The 16,885-nt window shown below is 40.7% G+C and overlaps 1 protein-coding gene across 2 annotated transcripts in view; it reads right to left on the bottom strand.

The window, feature by feature from the left end:
• Positions 1-6,818, bottom strand: part of FRMPD4 (FERM and PDZ domain containing 4) — a 292,904-nt gene extending 286,086 nt beyond the window's left edge. The window contains exon 1 of one of the 2 annotated variants that reach the window (XM_077781595.1): positions 6,560-6,818. In XM_077781595.1, coding sequence (XP_077637721.1) covers positions 6,560-6,600 — 41 coding nt within the window. In that variant the 5' untranslated portion in view covers positions 6,601-6,818. Of the gene's footprint in view, positions 1-4,966; positions 5,068-6,559 lie in introns of those variants that run through there. The other variant, XM_077781599.1, reaches the window with a different exon arrangement.
• Positions 6,819-16,885: the final 10,067 nt, after the last annotated feature.

The raw sequence follows: 16,885 nt of genomic DNA, 5'->3' as shown, positions 1-16,885 counted from the left end.
CATGACAGGTAACACACAATACATTATGCAAAGCAAAGACCTAGGCAGATAGCCAACTTCATGACAAAACTATCTGCCTCCCTCACTGGGAAAAAAATCTTCAAAGATAAAAATTAAAAATTCAGTTAACCTCATCTGAGGTTTGCAACATGTCAAAACTAAAAAACAAGAAAAGCAGATACCTTTAATAACAAAAAATAGTAACTTTCATATGATCCAAAACCTAATGCCTATAGAAAATCTGTGAAATCTGATATTTTCTACCTGAATATATGTACTACATTTTGACTTACCAGCCACATTGTGCAGTCAAAACAAAACATGTCTTTCCTATGATAAAGTTGTGCAACGTGTTACATATTGCAGTGTTAAACAGACAGCCCACCCCTTTCTAGAGTGGGTCAGGCCTTGACAATGCTGCGTAAAAAAACCTTCTTTTTTTTTTTTTTTTTTTTTTTGTGAGATAAAGGTCTAACATCACAAGCAAAGAAAGATCATAGGATTATAGAATGGTTTGGGTTGGAAAGGACCTTGAAGCTCAGGTCAAACCCCAAAGTCTAAACTTTAGCCCCTCTGGAGCTGGCTTTTCTGTGCAATTGCAATCTCTGCTGTCTCAAGGCTCCTGTCATAGGTGCCTCAAGGCTTGTCACAGCCTCATTTAGAGTAAGTCAAAGCCAGTGCCATCATTCAGGCATTCAGGTAATGAAGCATCCTGCCTCTACAAATCTGCTTAGATATGGAATATTTCCAGATTTCTTCTCCAGTTCTCTCCTGCTCTATTTCAGTCAAACACAGAGCACAAGTGAAATAAGGCAGCTTGGACTTGTAACACATGTTTTACATGTCTGGTGCAACTGCTAATACTCCTGATAGCATTTATTGCCATAGAATAATGGGCATTTTGCTTTCCAAATATATGAGTACAGTCAAATCCAGAGGAATATAATCACAAATTCAGTATTAAGAACAGTGAAACTGCAAAATCTATAAGCAACATAAGCAAAACCTCAAAGGCTGCATAATGCTGGAAAAGTATTCTAAACAAATATGTAAGCACTTACATGAGAAAGGTTGACAGTTTATCTGAACAATTAAAACTCAATCATGCACAAATATTAATGAAAACCTTCACTCTAAATAGGGTACAATCAGTAATGCAAAGTTTTACAAATAGTGATTTTCGATTTTCTTCTTAAAAAACATTAGTTTCCAAAACTGTCCTTTCTTTCCCACTCCCCAAAAACAAACAGAAAGGACATATGCAGAAATAAATTCTGAAGAACAGAAGGGAGAATTTTTTGGTCTTTTTGATTGTTAATGTAAATCACTAAGTAGTTTTCATCAATTCACACATGCACACCTTTTTGTTTTGATTATCCATAGACACAAAAAAAGTCATGATACCTTACAATATCGCAAGTCTCTTTCCCTTAAAGTTTCAAAAATTTCAGAAAAATCCAAAAATAAACTCTATCAAGAGCCAGATCATAAGAATATTCACTCTCAGCATTTGACTCTAACATACAAATATTCCTTAGCCTTCACCATCTTTTTTATTTTCTCTGTATAAAGTACTTTTTTTATCAGCAGTTCTCAAAATCTTGCAGAGCATTATCTCCCCACACTCCCATAGCTAAAACTGATACCTAACAAGTTCACTCACTAACTTTATTATAATTTAAAATGATGGGGTTTTAAAACTAATGAAAAGAATTTTCTCAGTTTGTAGCCAATCATTAACCTATTAAAGGGAGTTTCTGTATGCTTTGAACTAAAGGAAAACTGCTAGAAACTTCTACAATACCAGATCCTAATTTAGGTCAGAGAGACTTTTGAGTCCTGCCGTACTTTACATCTCTAGCTCCAATGTATTTTCATGGGTTTAAATTTTAAGCAATGTGAATTTCACTAGGATTTGAAATGCAATTACTTACTGAAATTTATACCGCTCCACTGTTATTTGCTTCATTTCCAGTCAATGGAATAATTATCAGAAACAGTCTCACCAATTATTTTAAAAGTCTTTAAACATACCTTCAATAAATGTGCAGCCTTTTCACTTCACAGATTTCTTCAAAGTACATCACAAAACTATTAATTTTACTCCTTATTATAAAAAGTAGCTTTAAATACAGTTTGGTATTATCAGAAATCAATTCCTGGTCAAGCATGTCCCTGTAGTATTTAAATGCTGATACTTTATCAGCACCAAAAGTTTCCATAACAGGGATCCAAATACGTTATATGCAAATAGTCGTGAAAATTAGTAGTAGTTTTAAAGGCAGTTCCAAGGGCCTGGCTAACAAGGACATGGCTATTCAAGTCCCATTTTAATGGAATATATTTAAACTCAAGGATAATGGTTGGCAATGCTAAACTTGGGCAGAAAAGTAAAGATCCAGATAAGACAAATTTACCTAGCCCATATGACAAACTGGCATGGTTGTTAAGGGCAGGTCCAAACCTTCCTGGTATCCTCCTGTTCGTTACATGGGCTTAACTCTCCATCAGTTATACTTTTAACAGCTAGAATGAGATCTAGATTTCTACTTTCTTACCCCATACTGCAGGCCTGCTTGGAGATTTTCTTTCTGGTGACAAATTACTCTATGAGCTCAGAACTTCTCCCACAGATGTAACTATGACAGAGATGCCCACCCTACCCTCAGCAGTATTGCCACAGCTTAGGATCTGATGGCCACTCAGGCAGACAGTCATGTCATTTTCTCGCTAGTGTTATCTGGCAAAGCTACAAACACAGGAGCTTTGTATCCCAGCTCTGGAGGGTCACTGCCTCACTCAGTCACATTCAGGTGATATCCAGACTTTCAGATCTCTTTCCATATCCAAGTTATACTTCCTGCTGTGAAAGCTCTGAAATAGAACTGACCTCAACAGACATCACAAAAACAGTCATTCCCAATTTAAAAAAATTCCAACTAAAAATATATTCCATGAATACAGGCTTAAATTCTTTATAACTTCCATTCACTATTTTGACCTATTGTTTCACAGTTCATCTGTCCAGTACTAACTAGCAACTTGACACTGTGCCCTTTTCTCAGATTTACCTTGATCTGAAAACAGTTTCATGTTCAGAACAACAGCACCATCCTTCCTCCACTGCCTATACCTATGCTTAAGAATCACCACTCCTACTGTTTCTCCAAGCAGCTGCTAAAAGCAGCTGAGAGAGAATACCAGGCAAGACAGACTTCTGAACCAGCCTCAACTCTCAGCTATTCATCTCACCAGTGGCACCAATCCTCTGTCCCAAATTACAGATGCTGCTACGCCACACATGCTTATGCTGCCCACACTACAGAAATGTTCATCTGCCTTGTACAGCTCCACTTCAAAGCACTGATACATTGAACAAGACTTGTCAATCATTCTCTGCACTTGGAAATTGATCACAATAAAAGGTAGTTGGTTGTTTGTGGGTTTTTCCTGCAGAGAATGACACTGTAAGATTTACACCAAAACATTTACTCCAGACCATTACCAGATCGGTGAATTTCCAAAACGGGATGGGGGAGAGGATATGTCAGGGAAAGTGTGACTACTATTTTTGCGTGGTATTTTTGGTTTCAGTGTCTGATGGGTATCTCCAAACTTTCAACAGAAACCTAATCACAAAGCATATATATGTTTATGCATAGTACAAAATGTAAAATACCTACAAAGTCAAGGAAAGGACAAGATTACCAGAGATCATATTTGTCATAAAACCAGTTTGACATTCTCTCTCATTTCTGCACATAATCCTTTTCCAGATTATGCCCATATTTTCCATTTACCCAGAAAGTATGGACAATTGTTGAAGCCATTGTAGAAGCAGAGTCTCTAAAAGACCCTAAACACAAAGGTATCACATAAAAAACCCAAATAGACAATTAAAACATAAAAAATTATGTATGCTATGTAGAATTTTATATCCAGTAGCCACCTTCTAGGACTTTAAATCCCATCTTAAATTTATTCCAGATTTTAAAAACTCATCTGATAGTTGATTGAGAAAAAATTTAAATTCTTACCAGATATATTAAAATCATATCATGACTTCAGGAAGCATCCCTTCCAGTAATCATGTATAACAGAGTTTAGGTGTGCCACTGCCTGCAAAATCAAGGCTGCAGACTAAAACTGTAGTAAAAGACTTGCAACTTAAAATGAGGAGATCTGAATGCACAACAAAATAAAATTAAAAAGAAGTTCAGCACCAGCCATGTTCAAAACAACTTTCTGTAGGTAATATGCCTGTAAGATCACATTCACAGTTAAATATTTTCTTCAGAAAGGCCTTCCTTCTAACAGCAAACAACTGGTATTTTTGGGCAAACTAGTTTTCCAACCCAAATGCACAAAAGAACTAAAAATGGGGTTTACACTGGAACCTGTCTTCTTCATGAAGCTCTCATAAAACTGGAATAGATACCTGGCTGTAACCTAGGTAACAGCAAGTAAAGTCAAGTCCTGTAAACTATTATGTCTTTTAACAACCAGAAAATTAGAAATAAAAAGTGCAGCTCAGAACAGAAATAATTTACTGCAATCTACAAGATAAACACAGGCTGTAAGTATTTCACATCCTTAAATGAAGCAGCGGCAGATGCAAGCTTTGAAATTCGCAATTTCATTTCACAAGGAACCTTCAGGTTCTTCTGAAGTATTTCTGTGACCTATCTTTACTTAAATACAAATATTAGCTCTGACTTCAAGTATGCAGAAAGCTACAAATTTTGTACACACCAAGAAAGACCCAAGCTTTCAATATACATATCTAAAAATTGCCATGCACCTGACATAATAAAATTTTTGAATGACACATCCCTTTCTCTGCCTTTCATTCTAGACCAAGTGTGACGTGAAGACCTGAGAGCTTTTCTAAAATATCCTTTCCAAAAAAAAAAAAAAAAAAAAAAAAAAAAAAAAAAAAATTGAGAAGGTCACACAAATCAGTTACCTGGAAATAAATATCATACTACATGACCTATTCCTTATCTATGTGAGCATATTTTCCACCTCCTCAAAGTTCCCGCTGTAGTTCCTGCTGCTGCAGCTCTAGCGGTATCAGCCAGTAACACCACCAAGCCGAGGGGGCTGCTTGTATTGTCATTGTCACATGGTGTAAAATTGCTGTGAGCAGGATGAGACAATGATGTGCTTGAATGACAGCAGCTGTTCTGTGCTGGCATGCCACAAGCAGAGTTGTAATCACAGCCAGGTGCAATGGTGGGAATTTTGGGGGATAAAGGCAGTGGCTGCACCTGTGGCACTCTGTAACTTCTGGCCATGCAGTATTTGTTCTTTACAGACCATCTGTCATTTTGACAAGCTCCCTACCTGACCGTCACTGGAGCAGCCACTTTTTTTATTTCCTTACCAAGGCCTTTCTCCCTTTTGTACACCATCCAATTTCTGCCTCATGCATGCCTCATAAACAGAAAAGGATATGGTAACTATGGAGTAGGAACCAGTGAATCATAAGAATTTGAAACACTCCTAGTTACAGTGATCAAAGCTAAAGCCTTTAGGAAGATTATCCACACCAGAACCCTGAAAAAGAAACGTGATTCAAGTACTTTCATACTGCATCTTTGAGATAAAGCACAATTCCCTGTGTAACTGCGAAGGGCTACGTCCAGTTACGTTTAACTACGGTGGGAACATTGTAACAGGGGATGTTTTGCCTCTTGATCTATCTATGCAGTTCCAGGCCTGGCAACCGCTGCGAACACAACAGTCCACAGGCTGAGACCACAACTCTGAGGCCATTCGAGACAAGGTTTATTCGGAAAACAAAGAAATAGAGAAAAATAATACAAATCAACGACACATTTAAACAACGAGAAGTACGAGCCTTACGAGCAAGGGATACGAGACTCCAAATCCACTCGCGCCCCTGCACCCATCACCGTGTGAAACGGCGGAGGGGCAGCGCTCACAAACGATGCGAGGGGCGACGATTTCACCACTTCTCCAAAAATACGGCTCCTGGGGGAGCCGGTGTGCCCGAGGTACCGCGGGAGCGGAGCGGAGGGGCAGGGCGAGACCCTTCCCGGCGGCGCGGCCCGGCCCGGCGCTGCTGGCTCCTCGGAACTTCCCCCCGCTCCCGCAGATGACCGATACCCGCACCGCGCCACCACCCCCCGCACACCAACACACCCCTCCGCCACCGCCACCGCGCCCGGTGCCGGCTCCTGTCGCCGCTCTTGCATTTTCAGAAGCGCTCTGGCCGCCCATTCCGGCCGGCGTCTCAAGGAGGGCACCGCTCTCGCCCAACTGCGGCCGCAGTTCATTGTCCCTTCACGAGGGAGAGGGGGATGACCCATCCCGCGCAGGGACATCGGCCCGGGCAGATGGACGGACAGCGAGCCCCACCGCCCCACCCCGACACCGAGCCCCGAGCCCCGCTGCCAGAGAAGTTGGGAGCGGCGCGGGCGCTCCCCTGGCCGGGCAGCCCCATCCCTCCCTGCCCCCGCAGGGCACGGGCAGCGCCCGCAGCCGCGGGATGCCCGCGGTTCGCGGAGCAGCGGCGGTGGCGGCAAACACCTACCCGGAGAGCTTCCCAATCTTCACAAAGCTAAACACATCCATCCATGCGGCCGGCTAGCTCTGCCCGTCACACTCACTCACTCCAGCAGCGGCGGCGGCGGCAGCAGTTCCATGTCGGGAGAAGGTTGCGTCCAGCGGCAGCAACAGCCCTTGCAAAAAAGCAGGAGCCGCGGAGACAGCGGCTGCTACCCCCCTCCGGCGGGGAGCTGGGCGTGCAGCATCTCGCAGGACCGGCGCTCCTCTGCGCGCAGCCCTCCCCCTGCGCTCCCCCGCCCCGCTCCCCGCCTGCCGGGCGCTCTGCCGGGCTGAGTCCGGAGCGCAGCGGGCGCCGGGCTGCCCGGCAGGAGCGCTGCCCGCAGCCTGCGCTCCGGGAGCCGGGCCGGGAGCCGGCGGCGCTCCGCCGCCCCTCTGCAGTACCCAGAGGAGGGAGGCGGCCTCAGGGGTGCCGAGGGCAGCGCGGGTTTATCGGGGTGACTTCTCCCCCCGCCCGTCCCGGCGTGTCCGCTCCGGTGGGCGAGCGGGGGGCGAGCGCCGATCGGCCGCTCCAGCCCGAGGCGGCGCCGCGGCCGCCGGGCCGAGCCCAGGGCTCCGCACAGGGCCGGGAAGGAGGGCGAGGGGCCGGGATGCGACGGGCACGGCTGCGGTTCCCCCGGGCAGGGACCGCAACGCTGAGCGAGAGGGGAAGGGGAGCCCTGGTAAGTAGGAGGCGACACCTCCCCAGTCCGGGAGCAGCACCCTGGGCCTTGCAAACAAAAACTTGGGAAAGCAGAGAGCCGTCTTTGCTTCGACGATCACACTGCTCCGTGCAGTCCTCCAGGGTGAGCGAGGGCCTTTTGGCTTTCAGCCCTCGCACTGAGTGCTCATCGGTGCGGACCGAAATCCACTGCCTGGCTTCTGGCACTGTCCTGTGACCTCTCTATAGATGCCAGGAAAGAGACCTGGACGGACGGAGTCCTCGTTGTGACAGGAACATGACAAGGCTGGTTTGTGGCAACATAATTAAAGTTAAGCATTCTTCCTACCACATCTTGTGGAAAAATGATAAATCTAGGGCTCCTGACCCAAGAACAAGAACAGATACGTTGCCTTATACTTATGTCCTGCATCAGGCTTTAAATGAGGCACTAGAGTTTAGGTCTCCATGAGTTTCCTCTGAGTGAGCAGAACAGAAAGGCAGATGAAATTCAAATCCACACAAACTGCACTGTAATACAATTATTCTCAGTATGGGAATGGATTTTCTCCACTTAAGTGTTTTCATTTGTGTGTTTGTTCTCTGAATGGATTGATATGTGCTTTACTTTGTGCCTTCACAGAGTTTCAGTCTCTTCTGCAGGCTTGCACCTGCACCCTCCCACCAACCAAGAACTTGAAAAATTACAGTAGAGCTCAACACATACACTCCTGCAGCCAGATGAAAACAATGCATTTTTTTAATATTAAAACTTGTATTGATAAGAGAACAAGAAGAACAGGCCGTACTAACACTCAGTGTGAATTGGGTTTCAAACTATTCTTTAAAACAATAGCAACAAAGAATGATTGATTATCTATTTATATTGAGCGAACATTGAACTGCCAGCTAAAAAACACTTGCTGGCCTAGCATAGATGTAAATGGCTTGGGCATATTCTGAAACACCATATGAAATATTTTATGCTAGTGCATCAAAATATTTATGTGGTACTTACGTGTACTCTATTTATTTATTGTTATACTAGGTTTTTTTAAAACTGCAGAACCTGTGCCTGTCATTCAGGCTTCTCTATTGATTGGTAAAAGATACAAAGATAACACAGTTTCAGCTGGTTAGAAACTGATTTATTTATAAATCTGTCATTATTTATTTATAGACTGAGGAGATAGGCCAGGATCCTACAAAGCTAAATGAAGCTGATGAAATGATACACCATATATAAAATTAAGCACATATGTTCCATATCAAACAAGGTTCTCATCTTGAGCACTTCATGCTTCAAGGTTTCTCACATAAAGGAGCCTTAAACCATAGTGGTGAGTGCCAGAGAAATGAAGAAATTCTAAGGGGTCACTGGAATTTCTGTGGTTTCAGGGTCTTTCAGTGGAAAGGCAAATGTGATCCTAGGATATACTGGCTGAAGTATTTCCAGCAGAGATATGCAGAAAAGCAAAAAGCATAAGATCTGATCAGAAATACCATGCTCAGCTTATTCAAAAAGTACATTTATGAAAAATGAGAGCAGGTGCAGGAAGTTTAAAGGTAATGAAGAGTCAATCTTATGAAAATAAAGAGTTTTGCCTAGCAAAACAATGACTAAGAGGTAAAAAAGATTTTTGTTTGTAAACAACAGTATTGTAAACACAGGGTGTGTACCCAAAATCATAGGCCTTTATGAAAGCCATTAAAATTTGAAATTAAGCTGAAATTATCTCCTCTTTCTTTGGCTTTCCAAAGAGATTCATGCCATATTGCTGTATTTATAGTTACTTTTATATTTTTGTTTTCCTAGGCAGAAGCTATTGCGACATTGCAAATTTTCCAGAATGCCTGTGAAAATACTCTTGGACCAGCCAACATGCTGGAGGTCCATTAATAGCAGGAGTCTTACTCCCAGATGTGAGGCATGAAAAGAGAGCCTGGACAAGTGTCCTTCCTACTGTGCTAAATGCTGGTAACCTTTTGGAGCTGTGCAGTGTGAAAATCACACATGGGGAAGAAGGCTGGGGTATGAGAGTGAACTTTGGTTCATAGTTCTTTGGCTTCTGCTGTCATAGCAACTGGATACAAAACTGTCAGTCTCATAGTAAAAGATTAAAATTTGCCTACCCGAAGAAGCGAAGTGGTGGGCGTTGTTCTGTTTCAAGAGTGAGTGTTGATATGTGTAGTTTGGACTGGCTTTGAAGCCATCAACTGTACATTGAAATAATATTTTGGTATTTTATCTTCATTTGCAGGAATATCAGACTGTGTCATGATTGCACTCTTGCACATACATTCATACCTTTCAGTTACTACAGTGGGATTCTTTTCAATAACTACCAAAAGCTCAGGATCCAGCCTCAGTTAGTCATACCCTACCTCTGTGGTGCACAGGTTCTTATCAGTCCAAACCTTCTCTTTCTAGGAAAAGTGACATAAATTGCCTTTTACAGGTCATTTCTTTTCTTTGTTAACTCCAGTAAAAGGAAGCAGAGATGCCTACCTTTGACTAGAGGACTAAAGTCAGGTGAAGTAAAACCCATTTGAATGTGACAAAGGTACCTGTAAACACTGAATGAGAACAGGCAGCCAGAGACAGCAAACCAACATGTACTCAGTATCTCAGTAACAAACAATAATTGAACATGAACATTCCTAATCTTAAAGCAGGAATCTGACATCAGTTCCTGTAGGTCTCACAAGTTTTTCTCTCAGTGAATTAAAAACTCATCACTGTAATTTATTAAGACTAGTCAAGTAGAGTTTTTAATTATTTGGAATCTTTTAAAAGATACTTTAAAGTGCTGTGTCTCATCTTCAAAATGGTTTAAAATTCATCGAGTTGGAATGGTTTTTTTAGATAAGAGCTGAAGGTTCTATGACTTTTCCGCAGCGCTTGATATTACTCATATCCAAATGGCAACAATGTGTAGAGAAATGTGATAATAAAATCCATTGAGTAAGGCGGTGTTAATACATAGCAGGTGATGCAAAGTTTTAAGGGAAGATATTTTGTCATTGTGATCTCCTACTTACAGATTGTTATTTCTAAAGATAGTTGGTTATGATTCTGTCATGTAGTAAGTCCTGTAATACTCTGGGTACTTGTATTTTAAAACATTATATTCTTTTTTTCAGCCTTGAGCCTTTGAAACAGGCATTTTTTAGAATACATTTCTATATCCCGGTGCTTACCAACACTATACAATTCTATATAAAAACATTGTAATCTTTACAGATTTTCTCCATGTCTGTATTTATAGCATTACCAAGAAGTCCCTCTGCTTACGTTGAATCTGTGCACCATCTTCTACCTGTCATTTTTGGCACCTGTGTCAAATAGAGTTTTTCAGGCCTATTTTATAATGACCCATACAGAGTGCTAAATCCTGTATGTTTTCAATTTTGCTGAATAATTTAGTGTGGTGGATATGGTATGTCAAAGTGCAAAATTAGATCATAGATAGAAAATTTAAATCACAGATAAAATTTTCTTTCTTGCCAATTAAGAAAAAAATCTAGAAGCCTAAAGGATACTAAATTGCATAGAACAATATAAGCAAGAATATTGCAACGGATGCAACAATTCTGCTGAAGCCACATATATGTAGTCAAATCTATATAAGCAGATCTGTATCAAGACAGTTAATAAAAACTACTGGTTGCTATTATGAACTGAAAATTTTGGTATTTTTTACTGAAAAGGCTGTATATTGAACTTGTAGCATTAAAAAACACCATTAAATAGAATATTTGTCTATGCTGCAATACGCAGGTGAGATCAAGATAAGGAAGAGGACCTTAGACAACATTTTCTACTTTGATGAATAAGACAATGCTAATGCATTAGTTATTTTAAAATGAAATTATCTTTATTAAAAATGATTCACTTTTCTGGAATGGGTAGGTATGAAATATTCAAATCAGAATATGGAAAGGGCTGTTATCTACAGTTGCTCTTTTACTGACAAATGGACCCAATTCAAGAAAATGTTAGACATGCTTATAATCAGCCCTACTCATGGCTTCACTCAATCTAAAATATAACTTGAAACAATCACAAAGTTAAGCACACGTTTAAGTGTTTGAATAATTATAACTTCACAAATCATAAGAAAATATATAGAGATGAATCAGAAAAAAAGAAATTTGGAATGCTAATGTGCAAGTACCTGTGCTTAAAATTCACAATAAAAGGGAAATTGAGGAAAAGTAAAACCTCAACCACCCTCTTTCTTAAAGGCAACCCTGATTCTGCCATCAGGGCTTTTTTCATACTTTAACCTAAACTGACTGCAGAATGAAAATTTTGTGGCAACTTCAAAGAAGATGATCAGAGTATGAATTTCTAAATTAATAAAATGTTAAAATGCAGGACTACTACTGAAGTCTTTCTAGTACTGTCTGCAATCAAATATGTGTTGAATTCTAAAAATCAGAGGCATATTCAATTTTTTATTAAGATATCTTCAGAACCAAGGACAAGATTGTTATGGTAGAATTGTATTGGGGTAGGAAGCCTTTGTTTTTGCTTGCAGTCTGAAGTTTAAAATATTTATTTTATTATTATTCCCAGTAGTAGATTCTTATATTAGTTATGGTTTAAAAATTTGCCAGCTTGCCTGTATTTGTTTTTCTTCCATGTTAGAATGAGACATTATGGTGAAACTCAAGAAATATTGTAAACTTTTGTTGTGTTCATTTTCCTGGGAAGTATATGCAAACATCAGAGCAAAGAGGAGAAAAAAGCAATGTTACAGGTGCAAAACAGCTTACAGTCAGAGGAGAGAGAGAGAGAAAAAAAAAAATAACAAAAAAAGAAATATTTTCCCAATGAAGAGAAACTTCACAGACACAGCATTTGTATCTGGGTGCCAAAACCTAGTTTTCTCAGTCCATATTTAGGCACTTGCACATAGGTGGCCTACTTGTCAGTAATACTAAACACTCACAAATGAAAAAGAGATTGCTAGGTACTTTTAAAACCCAAGCAGCTTATACAAAGTTGCCTGAGTATCTGAAGAGACAAACTTCAGCATGTAGTCTTAAAATTTCCAACCTGTAGTTTGAAAGATCACACACCCCATATTTTATCCACTACAATGTGTTCTTTTGATCTTAATTGCAGGTTTAATACATCTAGACCTGTGAATTAAATGTGAGGTCTCAGGCAGAGGAATTACTCTTAGCTAAAGTAAGTTACAGCACACTGCAGCTGCTCTATAGCATCAACAGAACAGCCAGTCTGTAATCAGGGGTTGTTCTCAGTGTAAATCTCTGTTTGCAAGGTGTGTTCAGGCAACTATTTCATGTGGCTTGCATTAAGAATGTTGTTTTTTTCCAGGCAGAAGACTGCAAATATGTCTGTAGTTGAAAGTACAGTAAGATAGTTACTTGCTCAGCACACCAAGTAATGTGATAAGGAGTCTTGCATGCTCAAGACACTTCTGTTTATTCAAGTGACCATTGGTGAGCGTCACTAAGGATTTTGATTTTTATTCAGGCTCTCTAGTGCTTCTAGAACAGAAGATGAATCCCTAGTGTGTCTTAACAATAAGTACTGGAGAGTAACTATCTTGGGAATATGGTATGTGGAAAGACCAGTGGGGACTGCAAAGCTGAAAGGGACAAAAACATGCCATAAAGTTCACATAAGTTTCTTAAGAAAGTGTGTGCCATTTTTAGAAATGTAGTGCAGTTGATGAAAGTTATCCTGCAAATACAGTGCATTTAGAAAACTATCTACTTACTACAGTGTACAAGCCTAATGCTTTCAGTTAGGAGGAAATAGAAAACCAGCCTTCAAATCTGCATTAGCGAGTGGCCTGTCATGAGCCTGAGTAACCTGCGTGCAAAGGCTCTTGTGCCATGTTTTCTGCTAACAGAAATGTGTTTGCCCAGATCATCAAGAAATATTGACAAGAGAGCTTCACACCTGTACTCATTTCTTTGGCTACCAGTTCTAGTCTGGGTGAAATGTATAACCTGTTTTGTCTCCATACTCATTATCTCAGACCTGTTTTAACCTTCCCCCTTTGCAGCATGCTGCACCCTGAGGCTGAAAGCAAAGAGATGGACTGCAGAGCATTCCCCAGGGCAGGCTGTTTCAGCCTAGATCGTGCACCTTGATCACAGAAATGGACATGCAGACCTTCTGAAGTCAGAAAGAGTCAAAGGGCCAACGCACAGCACAAGAACCATCAGTCTGTGCAGATCAGCTTACAGGGTAGAGACATTTTGGAGCACAATGCAAGATCACTTTCTTTGTGCTCCCTAGTAGAAACAGTCTTTAGAATTCACTGACATTTAATCATGTGCCTCATATCACTTCTTTTCAGAGCAGCTATTTTGGTGCTATGTGGGGGTTGTCACAGAAATGGTTGCCTAATTCTGATCTAAATTTTGTAATGTGCACCCAGATCTTCTACAGATATGCATTTTACTTCCAAATGCAATAATAATAAAGGAATTAAAAGTGATTCCATTTAATGAAAGAGCAGTAACATACTCAGCAGATATTCCTAGCTCTTGCAAAAAAGAAACATAGCATAATTTCCACAAAGCCGATGGGAAAATTATTTCCACTGCCCAACCTATTGCTTTAGTTTCTGTAGCTGCGGGTGAATGGAATTTTAGTCAAATTCAAAAAAATCAGGACTTGTTCCATGTAAACATTAGGTGTTGGCATTTTTAAATCACTGCAGGCCTCATAAAATGCCTGGGGTTCAGAACTATGTTTGAGCTTAGCAGCCAGAATAATACCAGGGAAATTGTCAGGAAGCTTGCTGGCTTCATGCAGCAAGGAACAAAGTGAAATGAGATTTTTCCTTTTACTTGCAGTGGAGCAGTAAGAAAGAGGTGAGGAAAGGGACTGCTCGCTTTATGTTCCATGAAATACTTTTGTGACTGTAGATTTAAATCAGTCCAGTGAGTACCTTATGAGTGGTTTTAAGATGATATAAATGTCCTATTATAGGCTTCTTGTATTTCTCTGCTGAGATTAGTACAATTATTTGTTTACAATATGCCAAAGGACTTTTTTTTCCCTTGGATGATTCTTTCAAAGTTAGGTTATTGCATATCTGCATTACACTACTCAGAAATAAAAGTTTTGTCTGAATGAAAACTGAAACCTAAAATCTTAGCTTTTTTAAAAAAAGAGACAAAGAAGACATAAAGAGAAATTGAATTCTTTACAGAGTTTTTAGAAGTCCAGTGTGTTTTGAAGGGTTGTCCATGATTGCAGCTAACTTTACAGATTTCTGATTGGATGGAAATTCTGCTTTGTCTGCTCTGGTCCTCTAGAAATTCCTGCCTTCACTTCCAAAGCCTACTGGCCTGCTCTGCCATCTTTGTTTTCATCTTCTAAACCAAACCATGCATGATGTCCAGACCCCCTTCTATAACTTACCTTCTCTGTGCATCCTGTAGTCTCTTGACCTTCTCTCTTTGAGCACGCTCAGTGCCCCTTGTAAAGGAATAACCTCCCCTTCTCCAAGAGGTCCCTCTTAAAAAAAGCACAACATACACTTAGGGGAAATAAATCAGATGCCCATGAAATTCCAAGCCAAGTCAGCCCCAGTCATTGAGAACCCAGTCTTTTCAGATTGCCTCAAGAAGTACATCTAAGGGAGAGATGGACAGCATCTGGTGTAACAATTCCTCAAGACTCTTTTGGCTTAGCACAGTTTGAAAACATGCCAGGATATTGGAAGTTTTGAAATACATAAAATTAAAAACACATATTTAGTTGTATCAGACCATCCACTTGAAGAATTCTGGTTATCCATCAGGCCAACTCCATAATGCTGGCTGTCCTCCAGGGCCCGCTTCTCCCATGTCTCCACCAGATGAATGGCCAAATTGTCAAAAAGCCATTGAAGCAGGAAGATTAATAGAACCACTCTGTAGGGGTCATGACTGCAACCATCAACTTCCTGCTTAAGACATTTGCATTTGAGAGGAACAAACTGCTTACCTGAAAGTCACCTTACAACTTCTGAGTACTTCTCCCTGTCAAATCAGTGGAGACTGACTGCAAGCATTTTCTGAGGACAATTCTGTCTGTCTAAGGTCTGACTGTTTGGTTGTCTGGCTTGTGTTTTGGTTTTTTAGGGGGAAGAGTGTGAGAATTTAGAGGTGGGGTTTCATGTCTGCAGCACTGCTTGTGCTCCTGAATTGGATATCTCAGGTAGTGTCTGTGTCAAGGTAAACTTGCAGCATTCACCAGAGTAAAGAGAAAGGAACAGAGATCTGTGGTCCTGTCAGCTGTATTAAAAGAAGTAGTTATACTAAATCACAAAATATGCTGTGTTGGAAGGAACCCACAGAGATCATCAAGTCCAACTCCTGGCCCTTTGCAGGACCAACTTCAAGAGTTACATGTGCCCAACAGTATTGGCCAAATGCTTCTTAAATTGTCAGGCTTGATGCTGTGACCACTTCCCTGGAGAGCCCTTTCCAGTGCTCAAACACCCTCTGGGTGAAGAACGCTTTCCTGATATCCACCTAAACCTCTCCTTATACAACTTCAGGCCATTCCCTTGGGTCAACTGCTCACCAGAAAGAAGAGATCAGTATCTGCCCCTTCTCTTCCCTTCATGAGGTGATTGTAAATGAAGTGAGGCCTCCCCTCAGTCTCCCCTTCTCCAGGCTGAACAGACCAAGTGACTTCAGCTGCTCCTCATATGGCCTCCCATCAAGGTCCTTCACTGAATTTGTTGCCCCTCTTTGGACACTCTCTAATTAGCTTTATATCTTTCTTATATTGTGGCATGCAATACCATCCGTGTGCTTGAATGAGGATGTGTATGAACTCTGAAGCACAAACCTAAATATCCACCACAAATTGTGTATTGTATTTCAGTGTAATTTGGTATAATCTTGATTATCTTGTAATTACGAGTCATGTCAACAGGGTTTCAATAACTACCCATTAAAGGATTTTTTAATGTCAAAACTGACACTGAATTTAATCTAGGGACAGGCTTTTTACATAAGGATTCACAGCTCAAAGTTGAAATCACATCATCTATCAAAATAAGTATATCTATCAAAATCATCTATCAAAATAAGTGGGCAGCCATACTTCTCAGTGGAGGCCTCTTGGTCTTAGTTTTGAAGGATTCATATTGTCTTTGTATTCCAAGACAAAGAAGAGACAGCAACGTCAGAGGTAACTATAATATTACATTCATACCATGTTAATTCTATACATACATACAGATTGATCCCACTCTGCTCTTCCCACTAGAGATGTTATCTGCAAAATCCTGCTGTCCTCTGCTACTGATTAATCCTCTGCAATTTTTGGTTGACTGCTTGATAATGAAATTCATAAGGTAGAGGAACAGATACAAATTCTGTTATTAGAAGCCTGACAGTATCTTTATCTTTTGTAATAAATATGGTACAGAAATTCTCACTTAAATCTCAATTTTGTGCCACTTTGAGTGGGAAAACTCAAAGCCCTTAGTACTGCTTAGATGAGAAATCACCAAGTTAAGAGTTGTGGTGCTCACTGGTGCCAGGACAGCTTAAAACAGTCATGACCTTGTAGATGAAAAGGAGTAATGGCCAAGCTGAGCACCACAGAGTCCTGCACAAAAGAACCATTGGGACAGAGGAACAATTGATCATATTTTTAGT

Source organism: Lonchura striata, chromosome 2, assembly GCF_046129695.1.
Source record: "Lonchura striata isolate bLonStr1 chromosome 2, bLonStr1.mat, whole genome shotgun sequence".
Lineage (NCBI taxonomy): Eukaryota > Metazoa > Chordata > Aves > Passeriformes > Estrildidae > Lonchura > Lonchura striata.
This window is presented reverse-complemented; position numbering and strand designations above follow the sequence as displayed.